Raw genomic sequence first — 19,376 nt, 5'->3', positions numbered from 1 at the left:
AATATAGCAGGCGGTGCATTTTCTTCCCAGAATTCCTAGTATTAGCAGTAGTCAGTCAGCCATGTTGAAGATTAGATGGTGAATGTCAGTTGCTGTTAATGGTGAATTTTGTTTCTTACAGTTTCGTGTGTGCAAAAGAAAGGTGTTGGAATAGTGAACAGTAGCGTTGTTTTTGGTTCGAAAATGAGTTGGGGAACAGAACTGTGGGTGAGTTCCTTGTTCATTTGTTTTTTGCTTCAGTTACATGGAGACCCATGGTCGTTATGTGATGAACGTATGCATACCCTGGGGGAAAATTCCTTTCTTTATTGTAAGACGAAACGGCCTTTGTACTTTTGTTGCACTTCTGACACATGTTAACTCTAAGTATTGTACTATAAGCCAAGATGGGCACATAAACTAGTTTTGCTCAAGTACTGTCGCTAAAATTTCTATAAATATTCTGTATTTTTGAAATATTTGATTTTCGATTTTTCTGTCTGACTATTGTATTGTAATGATAACGTCTAACGCATGTACAGATATCATGATTTACCTGTTATCACTGTAAGTCAAGTAACAGTTGACCAAATAGACATGACGTATAGATGTTACATGCCGTCGAATCAGTTTCAGATCCTGTTTGTTTTTGATAAGTATAAGAGGCCCCCAGCGTGTTACGTTTGAATTAAAAGGTAGCGCACAGTTAAAATTGGATTGCTAGAAAGAGGTATTATATTTTTATGTGAATTGTAAGCAAGATGAAGGTATGTTCTGCATTTATTTACATCAAAGACATGATATTTTGAATGAACTGGTTTTGATGTTATGAGGTTTGTAGATACACAGAAATTGAGGTTGATTGCTGTTATTTCTGCATCTTTTGTAAGTGCAGTTCCATAAAAGATAATTGGCTCTGTTGTTTTCGTGTGTAATAGTGTATGGTATCCTTTGGTTTTATGTGATTTTGCCTTGTGTTTTAAAATGTTGTGCAGAAAATAAGGTTCTATAGGTATTTGATGTTGAATGAGGCATGCCCAACATTTCAGTAGGGATATTATTGCTTATGGGACTAGAGGTTCTGACAGCAGTGAAGCTGTCATTTGTGTTTCTGCATTGTGCATTATATATAGTCTTATTTAATTTACGGTTGTAAGAAAAGTATTATAATAATACCTTTCCATTGACCTGTATAAAATGGAAAGGATGTTAAAAGGAGAATATCGTTATGTGTTAGTGGTAACTATATGTATAGCATTTGGTTTTAGTGTTAAGTGACATGGCATGTCACCAGTATAGTTCCTTTATGAGTTACAGTTGGTTCTCAGCACAAAGAACAAAACTTTAGATGCTATTAAACACTGATATATTGTATATATGTTTTCTTTGAGGTGGTAACTATATTATTAAATGTTAGTTAGATAATGTTTGCCCTTTTAAGTTTAAACAAATTTCTTGTTACTACTTGTCCACACCAAAAGTGTTTCCATGTAAGTATTTAAACCATTGAGGTAAATGGCTTCTTGCTTTTCTAAATTTTCTTCTTGTGTGAAGTCTGATTCTTTCAGGTATGAAGCGTGAATATTAATAATGCTTGTTTGGTTCCTTGTAGGACTGTTGGGACTACCATGTGTGGGGTAAATGAAATATGGCAACTCACTTCTATTGCTAAAGTTAAGAATTCATAAAGTTGTACTATCCTGACAGGGTTTTTGTGGTTTTGCCCAGTCCCTTGAGGCAGATGCCTGAATAGTATCGTAGATTATGCCATGGCCACTTCCTGCCATATCCTCTTTCATTGTAAACATATAATTTGTTTCTGTATAGTCTGATGAGAGTATCTTTACATAATTGCATAGAGCTTTACCTTCATGACACCATGTCTTCATTGCTTGAGCACAAGGATGTACCGGGGATTTATTTAATTTAATTTAATATGCGTATTCAATTTGAAATGACCATTTTTGAACACGAAGCTTTTTAGAATGGTGAAAATATCTCTTTTGCTCACCTTGTTTGTTCGCGTTAATAACGTTGCATTCAGTCACATATCTTTTAATAATGAGAGTTTGAATGAGAATGTCTGAAGATGCTTGACAAGAAGTGCAACTCACATTTTTGAGGAGATTTATAAAGGACAGGGCATGAAGACGCATTTGTCGAATCGTATGTTGAAGTAGGTGTGTCCGGGTTGGTAACCCTGAGCGTGGAATCTTGATGTAGGCTTGCTTGACTCTTTAGTCTCGCCCTGAACCACAGCGACCTTGTTCGCCATGCTTCCTTAAAAGTGCTTGAGTCCAGAGATGAACCTTGATTTTTTTAGCAGCGTTGTATTTGACGACGTCTTGTTTGATGTAACATCTCTGAATGTGCGATTAACGAAAATACTGAAAAATAACGTAATTCCACGGGACCAGTTTAATATGATAACGAAGGAACTTGATGGGTCTTTAATACATATCGCACCTTCGTGTTAGTTATTAACTAGCACTCGTTAGCTTTGTAATTCGTCATAAAATATACAAAACATATTATATTTCTAGAATAAAACCTGGATTAAATTACAATATGAGGCTTTTGTAGTTCTTTCCGAACTTCTTGTTCTTACGAAATTTTCATGTGCCCTTGGCGAAGATATCCTTCAGTTTTTTGATGTTGTCTCTTTGGGAAGTATTAAGAAGAGTTTTAGAAATATATTTAAACTATTTACGAGGAAACGTATCCAGTATGTTGACTAGATTACGGGTTAAACGACCGGGCTTCGATTCTCCGCCACGTGCAGACCGTGTGTGGCTCCTTCCGATTGCTACTGGAGACTTTCCCCCGAGGGTAAACGGAATGGTCTGAAGCTCTGTCTGATGCCGAGATTAAGGATGCGTGGAACTGTATTTTCTCACCCATGCGCCTTTATGGCATAAGGGCCACTTTGCGTTTTATTTACATCTGTAAAGCAGTTAGTATTTTTCCTTGCAAGTTGTCTTGAGTTCAACAGAACTCCAAGACGAAGACAGTGTCTTTACTAGTCGAGGAATGGTCATTTCATTTTTTCTGAAGCTGTATCCCTGGCTCTAAAGCCTCTTCAGGTCTGTTCCATGCATGACTCATGGATTCCGAACATTCCCAGGGGTTTTCCAGCCTGTGTCAAGAAGAGCTGGGGGTACAGGTTAAATGGAATTGCTTCGTGTTATAAACTTTGCCAATGTCTGCTTTTCAGAGCAGTTTTGTGCTGGTATGTCTTTCTTTTCCTTAACGCATAGTGTTAGCATGTAGAGTAAAGGTCGTTTCTAAGAACGATTTTTTTAAACAATAGTGTATAGTCAGTGTTTGTTGAGTACAAATATTAATTTTTGTGGAAAATTACATTCAACCTTTAATGTATGTGTATGTGTAAGATATTTGTCATCAGAATTACTGCCCTTCTGTAATGTGATTTGTCACATCCATTTAGTGTCGAACCATTTCGTGTGAGGCGGATCGTATACGCTGATTAACCGAAGTACGTTTTATCAGGCGTGCTCGGATTTAATTGCCGTCTTCTATTTACTTCAGTCGTGATCTTCTCCAGTCGCATTTTCCGTAGGAAAACTTTTGACATTACGCCTGGTAGTTGTGAAGCCCTACGTGTTAGAGATGTTCTTTGCAGACGTTACGTTTTAAGAACGTATTGAAGTAGCAAGTTCATGCAACTTGTCTTCAGCGGCCATAAGTTTTTGTTCGCTGACATCAAGAGTTGGTGCCAGGTCAGTTTTGAAATAGAAATATCTTGTACATGAGATAGATCTAAATAGCGTTGGCCAAAGTACGGAACTTTTAGAAATGTGATTTTTTATAGGAATAGGTTCAACTTCATTTATTGATGTAACGTTGCTTCCTGGGCCGAAGTCTCGTTTGCTCAGCACCGACTTAAGCGTTAAAAAATGTCAACATCCAACATAAAGATGTTCCAGTATCGTAACGTCTGCCTCCCCGAAGTCCTGACACGCACGTATTAAACAAATGTGGCCTCACCGGCGTGAAATGCCAGTTCGATTCACAGGCTGAGTCAGCTCTGAATCGATTCAGCAGGCGTCCTGCCTCTTTCTTCCTGGGAAGCGTGCGTCTGTGCTTGTATGCCGTGAGTCATAAAACCGGATGATTGGGTAATTTAATTTAACAGCCTACGTATGGAAGGATATCAGTAGGAAGTAAGATTTCTCAGTATTTCGAGTACCATTGTTTTTTGCTGTTGTGCATGTTTTCTGATGGCTGCCCTAAGGACTTTGGGTTTTTGAACAAAAATGCATTCATGAACGCGTAGAGGGAAGGTAGCAACTGTTTTCAGTGAAATAGGAGATCCGCTTTTTGTTCAACCGGTTCATTTATGATCTATTTAACGGCACTGGCAATGGATCAGACTACGTAGTGTCGAATGATGGGATGATTCATGAGTAATGAATAGAAATGGAAACGGAAAGATGCTGTTTACCAAATGTTCTGAAATACGTGGAATCGCGATACCATAAGAACACGCTGCCAGCACTATTTCTTGTAGGAGAAGAGGTTTTCATGGCGGGGAGTCCGAAGATGTCTGTCTTGTGGGTTGTAGCGCCATGTAGTCTGGTAGAAGTTTACCGGCGTTTCAGAGGTCCTTCCTGCATCCATCATAAAGGAGACTGCCATCTTCAGCATTATTTCTTGTTCGGAGTCGTTAATAGCTCGCTGTCCTCCGCGAATTTCCCACCACAATGGTTCTATTCTAACGGATGTGATTCCCCTTAATCCCCTACATGGATTTCTTTCGTCGGTCGTTTCCTCAAGGACGAATCACTAAGGAATCCGTCTGTTATAGTTTTTGAATACAATGCATGACACTGCTGTTTATTAATAAACGGTCATTAAACGTCTTTTTCATGTGCATGTGTACCGTCCTCTCGTTTTACACACTAGTCACGTGGCTGGTCACTCATGCGTAAGGGCTTGTTTAGTTTAGTCAGTCACAAAAAGAAGCATTCATCATTCTATTTTATTCATTATCAGTAGCTTTTTCCCCTGTGAAATTAACATGACCTCTTGCAGGCCAAAACAGACATTAATAGTATTCTCGGTGTGTTCATAAAACGTGTCCCTGCCTAATGATTACCACCCCAAGCACTGGGACAATGAATTTTTTTAATATACACACGTATATGTATCCTCGTATATGCACGATTGTCATGGATAAGGTTGGTATAAACCAGAAACGTCTTTCACCAGACGTCATTAGGGTGACCAAAACAAGGAGGATGAATGAGGCTGGACGTGTATCATGCGTGGGAGATGAAGAATACATAGGAAATGTTACTTGGAAAGGGAAGGAATACACCACTTGGGGTGACAAGATACATGGGACGGTAATTTTGAAATTGAGGATGGCTGTCGTTTTGGTTGTGGTGCCGTGTACTCTGGCGATCATCGCCCTGAAATGTTGGTAAGCTTTTACTAGTACACGGCGCTACAACCCTGATGAGTCGTATTCAGACACACCGCCGTGAGAACCACAAATCCGACTTAATATTGAAATTGGTCTTGGGAGAATGGGTTTGTGAGGTGTTTACTGGATTCAAGTGGTTCAGTAGCGTGCGCTTTTGAACATAGTAATGAACGGTATTGTTTATTTTTGACCTTGGAATGACCATTGGCATATTTTAGCGACATACTGCTGCCATTTTGAAATTCTGCGTACTGTTCTGATGTAAATCGATGTTTATATATCGAATCATGGTAGTTATTTTGTGATACATTGCCCCGTGAGACATTACTGGTATTTTTTTGAAAATTTTGAAATGGTCGGGCACAAATGTTTACCTCACATCGTAAAACTAGTTCGTCTGATGTGATGATAATTGCCTGAATTGTGTGCCGACCTTCAGGTTTCCTGGCAGGACCTTGGAATACTATACTTTATGTTACCAGTTGATGTGTGTTCCAATTCTCACTGAATGTAAATGCTCATCTCTTTCTAGCGCAATGTTACGCGCCGAATGCATGGAACACATCTGTATTACACCCGCATTAGTTGCCAAACTGATTTCAATTCAACTGCGGGTTAAACTACTACAGCTTTCTGTTTGTTAATGTGTTACCGCCAGTCTGAATTGGGAAATACGGGCTTTTGAAAACGTGAATGTGATATTTTAAGTGTTTTGTGCGAAAGGCAGATATTTGATGATAAACTCTTTGCCATTCTTGGCGGAAGATCACTAGCCAACTACAAAATATCGTATCGTTGGTTACGAGTACCAATTTAAACAAGTTTTAATCCATATCTTACGGATGACGGTCGTTGCTACATATATTTATTACTGCCTTTAATATAATATTAGAGGAGGATAATATTATAATGGATATTAGAGAAATAGGATAGATTAGTATGGAATGAATTCATCTGACTCAGGATAGGGACCAGCGGCGGGCTGTTGTGAACACAGTAATGAACTTTCGGGTTGCATAAAATGTTGGGAACTTCTTGAGTGGCTGAGCGACTGTTAGCTTCTCAGGAGGACTAGGATCCATGGAGTAAGTATGGTTGGACGTCTGTGACTGGCATCGGCCCATCTCAAGGCATTTACTTATGACAACACAACATCCACGGACATACATTCTTTTTTTAGAGCGTGATTCGTACCTTGTATACAAATTTCCTGGAAGGGTCTAAGGCTTAGAACGCACTGCCGCTGTGATTGACACAGGAGTGTCTTTAAAGCTACTAAAATATCCGTGAAGTTCAACAGTGGATATGATGTACCTGTCACACCTCAGGCAATTCACAAACTTAGCGTATCGAATGTGATAGCATTGCAGTGGGTTAAGATTCTGTAAGCTCAAAGCAGAATTAGTTCTTTATTTTCGCGGCTGTCCATAAAGGTGCTACTCTTTTTCGTAACACCAGCATGAAGATTCGGCATTCCAGCAATTGTAACTTCGTGTGAAAGAGGCATTTGTCAAAAGAATGGGATTCCGCACAGGAACTTCCTTCCCTGAGATTTTAATCGATTAGAAATGGTTCGTTGAACTCGGTTGTTTTTACGCTATACAAGAAGGAAAGTTGTGAAACATTCCTCGTTTAATGTGGTTAGTTAGTCCACAAAACACCGTTCTAAACGAAAATTTCCCGCGTAATATTTACTTGGGGGAGTACGTTTCTGACAAAATTCTTTGTGGTACACCAAGGATAGGTGTACTGTTATGGTGGCATTTATGATAGGCCTGTTTGATGTTAAATGGTGTGTGGAGGACAATGGAATTTTTTTTTTGGGGGGGGGGTATTTGCATAAACCGGAAACTGTAATGAGAAATTACTCTGTTTTCAGTTTCAAATTACAATATTTCATCACCATTGCGCAGTTTTCTCTAGAAACCTTGGAAGATGTGTGTTAGAGTAACAGGCCTGTGTGGTTTTTCCGAGGTGGAAGTGTTGCCTGCTCGTTTAACTTGGATGTTTATTTTTCTGTGTTTTAAATACTAAAGGTAGTGGTAATTCTCCAGTTTGCGAGTTGGGCTGAGGTCTAACAACCACACATCGTATATTGCGTAATGTTGAGGGCCTTCTTGTACTCGAACAGAAGGTCCTATCTAGTGTCCGAAGTCATGTGCCGTACTTCTGCGTTCTGTTGGAAGCGCTGGTGTTGCATGAATGAACGTGGTATGTTTTCTGTGGTTGCTGACAATTTACCATATTCAGTTCTGGCAACGTAATTCACTTTCCAGCCAATATTGCTGGAAGAGTCTACTTTCTTTTGGCAATGTAACTGATCCGAATGCTACCTACCTGCCTCGTACACATCGCCATTTGGCATTATGCCGTGTGTTGTCTGACTGGGCCTTGTATGCCTAATGGTTGTTCAACAGAGTTTTTGGAAAATTCATTTAAAAAAATCGTACCCTAGTAGATACGACTAATAAAATTCGACTTGGGGTGTTCGCATTGTGAATAATAATGTTGGGTGAAAGTTTGTAGATTTTCATACTTATATAACGTTTACAGTACGCATTGGTTTGCTGCTGTGGATTTCATATTCTCGAAGATAAAATTTCTCGCATACAAGAAACAAAACATAATTTTACAAGCTTCAGTAGTTTCATTTGATCAGTGCAAGTGTTGAATTGCAACTTAGTCGTGATTTGATCTCCGCTTACATTTCTTCACGTTTCGTTTGTTATTGTCCAGCTGTAATTATTTATACGTGATAGAATGGCCGACCGACTCCCCGTACAGTGTGCTTTTCGATATGAAATGTGTCGTGGTATGCGAACGGAATGCCTGGATTGAATTTTGATAGGTGCTGCTGTTTTACGGTCGTAGCACGTTCGTTGCAGTCAGTGTGTTACGAGTTTGCAGGTTGGTCATCGTGGAATGCTGCGATGACAGAGTCGAGTTGACCACCTGAATTTCGTTACCCAGACGTGTAACAAATCGTAGTGTAACTTTTCTACATTTTATTATCTGTTTTGGTTAGGCCTGTTATGGTCTCGAATATTAGTGTTAATTTTTGTATTAGATTGTTGCATGCAATATTTTGTTTAATTCGGCGTCCGTATTCAGATGATGCTGATTGCCCACGACGTAATTTAAAATAGGTCCTTACTTCACACCCACACATTCATTTGATGTGACAGCACTATGGACTGCATGTCCGAAGCGTGGTTTTCTGCAGTAACTAACAGTATATTTACATATTTCTGTATGAACCTAAACGTTGATCTAAGTTCCTTTTCCCTTAGCGATGGTAGAAGAAACCCTCAACTTCAGTTTTATGTCAACGTGTTTAAGAACCCCAGCACCTGAGCATTGTTATTCTTTGACGTGTTTAGAGGTGCACCTTTTTTCCACAGTCTGATGTCATTTCTCACCTTCATGTGTGTGGACCGTGTCATGTAACAAGAAAATACTTTAAAGGAGCACAAGACACTCGAAACGCATTTTAGCTGTTGGGTAAGAACTCCATGGAACAAAGGTATTGAGAAACTAACCGTGATCTCGGTCAAGAAACGTCTCTGCTTTCATGGAACCCGAATGTTCATTACCGTATTTACAAGAGCCCGCCAACGGTCCCTGTCCTGAGCCAGGTGAATCCAGTTCACATCCTCCAACCACATTTCCGTTGAACAGTAGCTTTAAATATGCAAAGATCTCTTTCACATATGACTTATTCAGCTGTCAAAGCATCGTTAAATGACCTGAAACAGGAACGCAAAACCTAACGAGTTATGTAATTCATGAGAGAAATCCAAGCTAGCGAGTACGTACCATGCTTCTTGTCACAACCACTGTATTTCGTTACGTAATGTGAAAAGCATGATATGCGGTCGCTTTTAAGTGCGTTCTTCCGATGGTTCCGTATGTAAGAACACGGAGTAAATGTGCGTAAGATTCTGTGTTCTGATTTTACTTCCTTCATTGAGTGGCCCGTTTTGTACAGATACGAAGCTGCTGTTCCTAAACTAATCTTTACAGATATTAAGTTACAATGAGTAAAAGGTGTATTAAGATTTGAGGTTCTCGTGGTGAAGAAGATGTTGCTGTTGGTCTTCTGGGTTGTAAGCCATGTGGACCAACGTTTCTGAGGAATATACTGTTACCATCTTGCAGCCTTTAAGATAGAGGCAGCATGTACCTCCGAAACGTTGGAGTATACTTACAAGTTTACATGACGTTAGAACCCAGAAGACCAGCATCGCCAAGGACCGTATCATTACCATCTGGATATCCTTGCCAGCCGGACTGAATTAGTCGCAAGCCATATTTGTCCACGTTTGTACTAGACAGTCACTTGGTCATTGAAACTGACAGAGACGTGCAATAAGTTTTTAAGAAAACCAGAAAAATATGGATTATAGATCGTGGTTTGAGTTTACTTAATGTTTTATGTATCCTCTGAGACTTCCGTTATTGACGAGTCCAAAAGAAATAGACGAATTGTTATGAGATGTGCCATGTTCTGTGAACATCGTGTGCGAAGCTTACAGTAGTTCCCGACCCCTTGGTTCCACAAGTTTGCATGACCCTATTGTATGAAGCGTGACGTTTAATTCTGTTTCGGCCCCTGATTGACGATGTTGAGGGCGTAGGTTTAACAACTCGGTTACATAAGCCAAGAATGTCTTTTTTCTCATTTGCTTCGATCTTGTGACCCGTTGAAACCAGGCCTACATGAATGACACTTTTGAAGACGAACTGCACGTATTTTGTTTAGTGTTGGGATACATAAAATGGTTGACGTCTCTGAATATGTTTTGTAATTTGTGTCATATTTAACTACGCTGTCAGTAGCTTCCAGTTTTTAGCGTCGAGTGATCGGATGAGTAATGAATTGGGAAGGATGTGAAATTGGGTGATGTTGGCCTGAATTAAGGTTGCCGCCAGGAACTGAGAAAATTCATGATAATCCTCTGTAAGGTTAGCCTGTTCCGGGCGTATATTTGAATGCTGCCCCTCCCGATACACGAAGTACGAGTTTGTTTTGAAATATTACGCCTTTTCCCCCCGATATGGATTGCTTGATTCGTCACCCTGAGTCGGTATGCAACACATACATACGCATAGGCTCTTTTTACACGACCACATTCCATAGGCGAATGGCCGACTGTCAGCCATTACGATGACGCATGACGGTGAAAACTAGGTTCGTTAGGTTGCATACGAGATGCTTTTCAAGTTGCTACGCATAACAGTTGCTGTGAACAAGAAATTTGAGTACAGTGGTAACGTGTGCATTTACGGTGGCTTGCCCCGCCCGGGAGTATCATGACACGAGATTGTTTGGAGTACAGTACATTCCACGAATGTTCTTCACACATCATCATGTAGGTCATTGTTGCGTCTTAATACATTTTTACACATATGTGATCCGGGCTATTGTATTTATTGAGTCATTCTTACATAAATGTCAATGAAGACCCTTAGATTTAATTTTTGCGCAACGATGGGTTCGAATAGTGGGACTCTCACCCTTAAAGTTGCGAAAACTATGAGAGACAAAGACAGACTGTGAAAACCAACGAATATCATCAGTGGGGATATCCAAGAATCGAATCCGGGAGTACTAGATTATGAAGCACGAATGCTAACCAGTTGACTTCGGCGTTCCTCGATGTTGTTAAAGCTGTTGTGAGAATGTGACCGTCTGTAAAATCCTTCGAAAGTGATTATCCAAAGACGTATGAATCAACGCTGAGCAATCATTACCAGTCAGTTGCACTGATAAGATTACACTGATATGAACGTGCGATTCGTGAGTGCGTTTACAGAAACTCACAGGAGGAAGACATGCTTCATTCTGCAGTTGAACTGTGGATGTATTCACTGTGTTTTGAAATATTCCACAGGATTATTTCATGCATATGTCAGCGATGGCGTAATGAATAGGTAGAATCACTTGCACAAGCGGTGGGTTCTGAGTAATGAATATTGTCAGCGTACAAAATGACAGGAGATCGAACTTCATCCTTACGAGTCCTGTACGCCTTCATACTTTAACGTTCAAATTGTAGTCAAGGACATGCGGAAGGTTGTTGCTGGACGTAAAGAAAATAGAGCAAGGACGCAAAGAAGCATATACAAAGCCTGCGTTTATTCTGTTGATATGTTGCCAATATCAGTTTATTTCCTGTCTCGTTTGTTTCATGACTTGGTGTGTGAACACAGAAATTACATTTTGTCTTGTTGTGGTAAAGAAAACCATTCAGTAAAGTGCCAGGAAATTGCAGAGAATCGTATCTCTTGGTTGATTGATTTAATGAAAAAATGTCTAAGACATTCGCGGTTAAATTTGTTCCGATAGTTAAATCACGTATTTTCTAAGTACGTATTCAAATATGCTGCTAACAAAGCAATTATTTATCCATTCGAATGTAGGCCAGGTGTTAAAACGTTTCAGCAAAACAGCGTTGTATCTCTACGCAGTACGTCCAGTACCAGTAATTTTATGTTCCATTGTCCGGGAAATCTGGATCCAATACAAGTTTCATTTTTCGTGTTGGCACTTCGACGAGTTATTATAGGGCCGTTTTGAGATTATTCTTTGGCTTGAGCGTGAGGGCTGAACCCACGGAATGGCAGCTGATGATTTCAACAGAATCAATCGAGGAAGAAATTTAGTTTTACATAGCGCGGTTGGAAAATTGTAGAAGTTATAGGACTATAAATAAAGAGGCTCTGGTGGAATAACGGGTTCGGCCCCTCTGGTGTCGCTTCCTCCACTTGTGTCCGCGTGTATCGTCTACCACACGTTGAATTTGGTTAGAATTAAAAGAAATGATTTCAGGTATAGGTCGTTTCTTGTTCCAAAAATATCGACTACCTGCGGACCCAACCTAACTGTTCCTCAGTTATTTGTGTGGTTTTCAGCTGATGTCTTTATCGACATAGATGCAGCGGTCCCCGTCCCAAGGTTTGCCGTGTCAGTCTGCTGCACATGATTTGACTTCGTCACTCATTTGGATCGAGATTGCTGCTTCTTCACAAAGATCGTCATCTCCCCCACATCCCGGATCCCCTGCAAGGCCCCGGAAACTCACTGCAGGAAGCCGGATAAGATGACGGGATCGGTTCTGTGACCAGTATGAAGGTCACTAACCCTCTTGTCTTGAACGTGTTCTTTTTTCTGTGCTTGTACTTCTAGACCACCATTCTTACTAGCATCAGCCTTCACTACAACGATACAAAGTTGTTTTGATGTATGTCCATTGATACAGAAATCGTAAGGAGAGGGAGGACTTTTGTAGGACACACAATCGTGATGATGGTACAAGCCTGTGTTGCTTTACAGCAGTCGTATGAGGGAAGTAGGCTGTGCAACACGCTGAAAGATACAGAACTGTTATCTCTCCGGATATTTTGTGTTAGTACACGCCTTAAAGGATAAAGGACGAACTAAATTCTCTTAAAATCGTACTTAGGGATATTGTACTTGGGCTAAGAGGGATGACGTAACAGGGAAATAGAGAACTTTCGAAATTATATTCTACTAAAACTGTTATTAAAAAGTGCATTCCGAATTCTGGTTGAAAGTCTCATGTAAAGAGACCACTAGGAAGGTCAGTATGTGAGAGAAATAGGGTGTGAGCTGTGAACTGAGGGTAGAGTCCAATGGCCGTGTTTCGTAATGATTGTACATGTTCCACAACAGAACATTTCATGGCGATTCAGAGCTATCACATGAATTACTGCGGGAAAAGCTTTGCACTTTTTGCTTTGGCACGCGAACTGTAAAAGAAATTCACGAACCATTTTGTTAGTGTATAAGATGGCAAACATGTGTGACGAAAAAAAAATTGTTTCCAACAGAACATGTTGCTTGAGAGGGAGCCTGTCTTGGTTGGAATGTGCACACGAAAGCTGGAGTACGCTGATGTACAAAAACACCGGAGAGCAAGGCCTGCTTGATACTGAATGGTTAAGATTAAAATTGTATTAAATTACAACAGCTAGATTTCTCTTCTTTCATCGGCACGGTAGAACATAAAGCGAATAACATCTGTCTGCTTGAGAGCTTAAAAAATTTGCGATTCAAAAAATAATTTGCTCCTGGAATTACAGGGTATGGGCTTACTTTTGATCGTGCCCTGATCTAGTTCACTTCGCAGCATGCCCCATTTACTTACATATAAAGCAACAAGCAGTTGAAGATTTCTGTCTTCTGGGTTATTGCGCTGTGTAGTCTGGTCGATGTTAACCAACGTTTCAGAGGTCATACTGCCTCCGTCATCAGGGCGATGAATATGCCAATAGGGTGTGAGGAGTTGGATTTTATAGGCAGGGACGTGAAAGGTGTAGCCTGCCCCGAGCCAATGGGAGCAGGTATGGGAGTGGACCAATGGTAGCACGTGGGCGAGGGTGGGAGAGGGAGAGAAAGTAGAGAGAGAAAGGTGAGTGTAGTTGTATGGATAAAGGCCCTGAAAGGGGCCGAGTTACTGGTCTGGTTGGTTCTGGCGGCGCACTCTTGCTCGTTCTCGGAGTCCTCGGAGTGTGTGGATCAGAGGCTTCCAGGACCGGCTCAGGTGAAGTCCATCTTCCCTGTTAAAGTTATCAGGATGAAGTTCGATCTCGATGGCTTCCCTGATTAACCGGTCCATGTCTCCTCAAAAACCGGCTACATGGACCGGTTAATCAGGGAAGCCATCGAGATCGAACTTCATCCTGATAACTTTAACAGGGAAGATGGACTTCACCTGAGCCGGTCCTGGAAGCCTCTGATCCACACACTCCGAGGACTCCGAGAACGAGCAAGAGTGCGCCGCCAGAACCAACCAGACCAGTAACTCGGCCCCTTTCAGGGCCTTTATCCATACAACTACACTCACCTTTCTCTCTCTACTTTCTCTCCCTCTCCCACCCTCGCCCACGTGCTACCATTGGTCCACTCCCATACCTGCTCCCATTGGCTCGGGGCAGGCTACACCTTTCACGTCCCTGCCTATAAAATCCAACTCCTCACACCCTATTGGCATATTCATCGCCCTGATGACGGAGGCAGTATGACCTCTGAAACGTTGGTTAACATCGACCAGACTACACAGCGCAATAACCCAGAAGACAGAAATCTTCATATTCACCGCTGTGAGAACCTCAAGTCTTACAACAAGCAGTTGTTGCTTAATGTGATTTTCAATGAGTATTCGCATTTGGTCACTTGACGTTCTCAATACGTGGAAGAATTTCGGGAGCACAGCGTACCACGTAAAGTCGAATTATGATGCGCAATACCTTATCGCAGAGTTTTTGTTCCATCAGCGGCTCTGCTCGAATGTTACCGGGTGAAATAGTCCGGGGTTAGAGCAGTGTTGTCCTATCTTCACACAGGCCTACTATTTAGGCATGCACCCGAGAAATACCATGAAAGTTTCCAGTACAGCCGTCTGCCCTTCCTGCCTTCAGACTGGGTACCTCGATAATTCAATGCACATTTTGAGCGTGTGACTTATAGATTCTTATCTCAGAAGATTACATATTCAACATGTTGATGTTGTCGGCAGGGAAGTCAGAACTATGAAGATGCGCACCTGGTGACTTGATGTTCATGTCCCTCCAAGGAGTTAGTTCCAATACAATACTGCACCGATTTTCATGCTCAGAGTAAGATAATAAAAGGTTTAGAACATCATGATAGATACAGGTGTAATGTTCCAGTTTTTGTACGATGTGAGAATGGTGACGGTTGGATTAGGGTTCTATGTGGCCATAGCAGGAGTTACAGTGGACCGATGCATGCGGTCGGACTGACGAACGAACGAACGAACATAACCTCCCAGTCGTCGTTCTTATATACTTATTCATAGAACTAATACAAATCTCCGACTGACCAAGACCGCAGTCTGTAAATTTCCTGACGATGGCACCGTAACTGGCCTCAAATAAAGCCTGTGTGTGTACCTAAGAATTGTCTGTTTTAGGCGCTTTGCTGGTTAGCATTTTGGAACATGTGGTGTCAGTGAACTTGCCCTACGCATGGCTATTGATATTTCTTGTAAATAATACCATAATAGTGCAGCCGCTGCTTGGTACCGAGTTCACCGACTTGTGTTATGGGGAACCAGTTACTTCCTTGGAAGTGAATTAGCTATTAGAATGGCGTTTCAAAACTATTTGTAGAAGATTAATTTAATGTGAAATATGTTAGGCGTGTGATATTTGGAATCACGAACACTTAACACGGAGAAGTGAACTAGATTTCTTAGTAATGGTGGCTTTCAACCTGTTCTGATTCACGGACCGGTGAAATAGTGTGCTTTCCGAGAACCGATACCGAATTTTAGGGTTGTGTTACAAAACTTGAGTAAGAGGTAGAAAGTGTTGAGTGTAAAGTATTTTGCATGGTTTAGCCATCTTTTAGCATAAACATGCAAATTAGAACCATGCAGTCTCAGCCATATTTGATCGTGGCAGGTTTGCCAAGGCCTGCCTTACGGGCTCACAGCGTTAATGAGGATCATTACGTAGGTGGTGTATTTATTTATTTGTAGTTTATTTAACGACGCTTTTTCAGTAGCTCAGACTACATAGCGTCGTGTACCTGGTGTAGTATATGATGTATCCGGATTACGGAACTTGGGGCTCAGATTCCGTGTTGAAGTGGAACGTTGTTAAGGGTTTACTTTTAGCATTACCGATCAAATGTTTGTACGATAAGCGTGGCATGAAATGTGCCGTGATTTATAATTTTTATGAATTAATCCCCAACTCCCTCAGTCTTATGTTGGTAGTCGATAGCATCTTGGGATGATCGAATTATCGGAATGATTTTGCTGTCGCAAAACAAAGCGGAGAAACGTGCATTCCCGAGCGAGGCTTGAAACGGCGATTCGCAGACATTGGGGTGGCTATTATCGCAACTCTAAAAGGTTGCAGCAATGTTGCATTTAGTATTTTTTTTCTGGACTGAATCCGTCGTTCGGTATATTAACATGAAGCCATGACGTTTCAAGGGCTGTGCCCCGTCTGTAGGTGAGAAACCTACTCTGTTGGGTCCTAGGGATAATCCCTGTCTCCAGGAAATGGGATTAACCCTTTAAGAGCCGCACGATGAATTAAATCCAAGGAAAATGGTATTAAATGGCTAGTAATTTATATTTCTGGATTTAATCAAATTGGTGCTAGTTGCTTTTCAGATGGGTTGTCGAACATGGCTGGTGTTCACTGTGTGAGAGTGGTTTGAATACCCCGTGGGTTATGAGTTGTCTGTAGACACCATAAACTGGACAAGAAGTTATTGTAATTTCTTGATCATAAATGTGTTATTTATGTGGACCTGTATGGTAGGGCCTCTACCTGTTTTCTGTGGTGGGGGCGACGGGCAGACGTGGAATATCTCGAGTGTGGGCACTGGACACATTGCCTTTATGTGTAGGATGTTATAAGACTGGTTTCTTAACTCGTGTGGTTTTGACTTCACTGGAGGTGAAATAGAAACTAAAAGTGTTGGTACAGCACGTTCACTGTTACTCTGAAGGATAAATACTGCAGTGAAGCTAATGGAATTTTTGCGGAGGTTTTTAAACTCGTTTTAGTGCTTATTCATGAATATTTTAAATGTCTGTGAGTAATCCGTGCGTACTAGCCGTATGCTTTCACTTAGGCCCCAGTACGTAAGTGTAGTTTTTGTATTTACCGTTAAAATTCTCCGTTTGTCGTCTGGATCGTTCTTACTACTTCGTGCGACGATCATGTTCTCCTTGAATCTAATGACAGCAAATGCGTTTCTTTTTGTGACGAATTGAAAACATGTTACCCTCGTTACAACCGCGTTTGCGCATGCAAGAATGTCGCTGACTTCGAACAAAACTGTGTGATATTCGATTAGTGCTGTAGCACACCTGACATTACTTAAAATCTGCACAAAATTTTATTCTTGGTTTTTGCTGCATATCGCAACCTAAAATATTTAGGGTTTCATGCAAGGTGATTGTCCGTGTTGACCAATTGGGGCTAACATTCAGTGTAACTGATACATGATGGACTAACTTAATTAGGTGCTTAACGCGTTGTTATAGAACGTACCTCAGAAGAATAAGTAGTTGGACATTAAACGTGTTACTAGACAGGTGACCTCCCCACTTAAAGTAAAATTTATGCACCTTGTAGGATTTGAGGTTCTCACGACGGAAAGTATGAAGATGGCGCCGTGTAGCCTGGTAGAAGTTTAGAAACATTTCAGAGGCCCTTCTGCCTATATCTCATCTCCCTGATGATGGAAGCATCAAGGACCTCTGAAAGTTGATAAATTACCAAAGTACGAGGCTCGTCCACCAAGTAAGTTTCCCTGGGGCCGTTTACAGAAACAAAACACAATTTCATGGAAATATTTATTGCAACAGATACAGCAAGTGTCCAGCTATTTTTCAACATATTCGCCACCGGAATTGAGACATTTGTCATACCGTGGGACCAACTTTTGAATACCTGTGTCGTAGAAGTCTGCCGCCTGGGATTGGAACCACTGTGTGACAACCATCTCCGCCTCTCTGTCATTCTCAAAACGCTGACTCTGACCGGACAGGAATTTCTTGAGGTTTAGGAAAAGATGGAAATCACTGGGAGCGAGGTCCGGGCTGTAGGGTGAATGATTAAACACCTCCCAGCTGAACTCCTGCAGGAGACTTGCTGTCCGTCGAGCCGTGTGCGGCCTAGCGTTATCACTGACCGCACTTCACAGTCGGCGGGAGCTGGAATAAGAACCTCCATCTTCAACAGCTGCAACGATGCTACTGTGAGAACGCGGGAAGTACCGTTAGTGCATGCGCCATGCTACGTCATTGCTCTATCACGTACGCACAGTCGCTTCGCGCAATATAAGGTTTCCTAGATGTGGGACGAGTGGGAAACTTACTTTGTGGACGCGCCTCGTACATGTCACTACACCCCAGAAGATATCGCCAGTCTTCGCATTTAAGTGAACTAAGAAACCAACAGCCCTTCTTAATACGTGTTATTTCGAAACATGGTCTCCGTTCAAAATGACCCACGTGTTAACAGTTTATTGACCCGTTCAGTAGGCGCGCGACCATTTAGTTTGTCAATTACGACTTCCCTTCTACAGATAAGCAGATGTGTACTTCAGCAGTGTCTCGTGCCTTACTACATGTCACGACCTTTTCTTCATTGAGCTGAATTATGTAGGTTAAGGGAGAAAGTACGATGGACTCTTTCACCTCGTTTCTGTGCAATGACTGGTGAGAATTCTGCACTGGAATACAATGCTAGGACAGATGTCAAGGCAACTTCGCTCTGCCTGCAAGCAAGTATGACTTATCATTTCCCGCCATGTTTAAGAAAGTTCCAAGTTACTGTAAAGAATTACGCACAGTAGCGATGACGCTGTTAATGAGCGAATGCGGTCGACGGGTGTGATGGGGTTTGTATGTTTCTGTTGTGTTGCTGGGACAGCGACAAGCCATTACCATTCCTGAAGATGACTGTCTTCTGGGTTGTTACGCCGTGCAGTCTTGTCGAAGTTTACCAGCGTTTCAGAGGTCCTTGCTGCCTCCATCATCAAGGCGATGAGTATACGTTGGTAAACTTCTACCAGACTACACGGTGCTACAACCCAGATCGTCTTCGTACTCATCGCCGTTAGCTAGAACCTTTTCCTACTTCTTGGGTTTATATTGCATGATGGCCGTCTTGATCCGATACTGCCAACCGGAAGCGAATATTACTTTTACCGATGCTTGTAGAAACTGGATATAAGCTATGCTTGGTTTTGGTGCGTCAGAAGATCATTGAAATTTTGGGGGGAATGATTTTGATTCGATTTAGTCATCTAAAATCATGTCTTAAGTGTATTTTCTTGGTGCTTGATAGTGAAAATAACTTTAATGAGACAGAAGTAAAACGTGATACGTATTGACTCTGGCAGTGTGAAACTTGAACTGTGTGTGCGACA

The 19,376-nt window shown here is 41.4% G+C and overlaps 1 protein-coding gene across 4 annotated transcripts in view; it reads left to right on the top strand.

Annotated features, from left to right (window-relative positions):
- The first annotated feature begins 31 nt into the window (after positions 1-31).
- Positions 32-19,376, top strand: part of Cip4 (formin-binding protein 1-like Cip4) — a 57,371-nt gene continuing 38,026 nt past the window's right edge. For 2 of the 4 annotated variants that reach the window (XM_022070326.2, XM_022070325.2), the window contains exon 1: positions 32-207. In XM_022070326.2, the coding sequence (XP_021926018.1) occupies positions 184-207 (24 nt within the window). In that variant the 5' untranslated portion in view covers positions 32-183. The remainder of the gene's footprint in view (positions 208-19,376) is intronic. The other 2 variants (XM_022070328.2, XM_022070327.2) reach the window with 1 other exon arrangement.

This window comes from Zootermopsis nevadensis, unplaced genomic scaffold (genome assembly GCF_977971745.1).
Source record: "Zootermopsis nevadensis isolate Lab colony 2312 unplaced genomic scaffold, Znev_1.0 Znev_ptg000028l, whole genome shotgun sequence".
NCBI classification, from domain to species: Eukaryota; Metazoa; Arthropoda; class Insecta; order Blattodea; family Termopsidae; genus Zootermopsis; species Zootermopsis nevadensis.
This window is presented reverse-complemented; position numbering and strand designations above follow the sequence as displayed.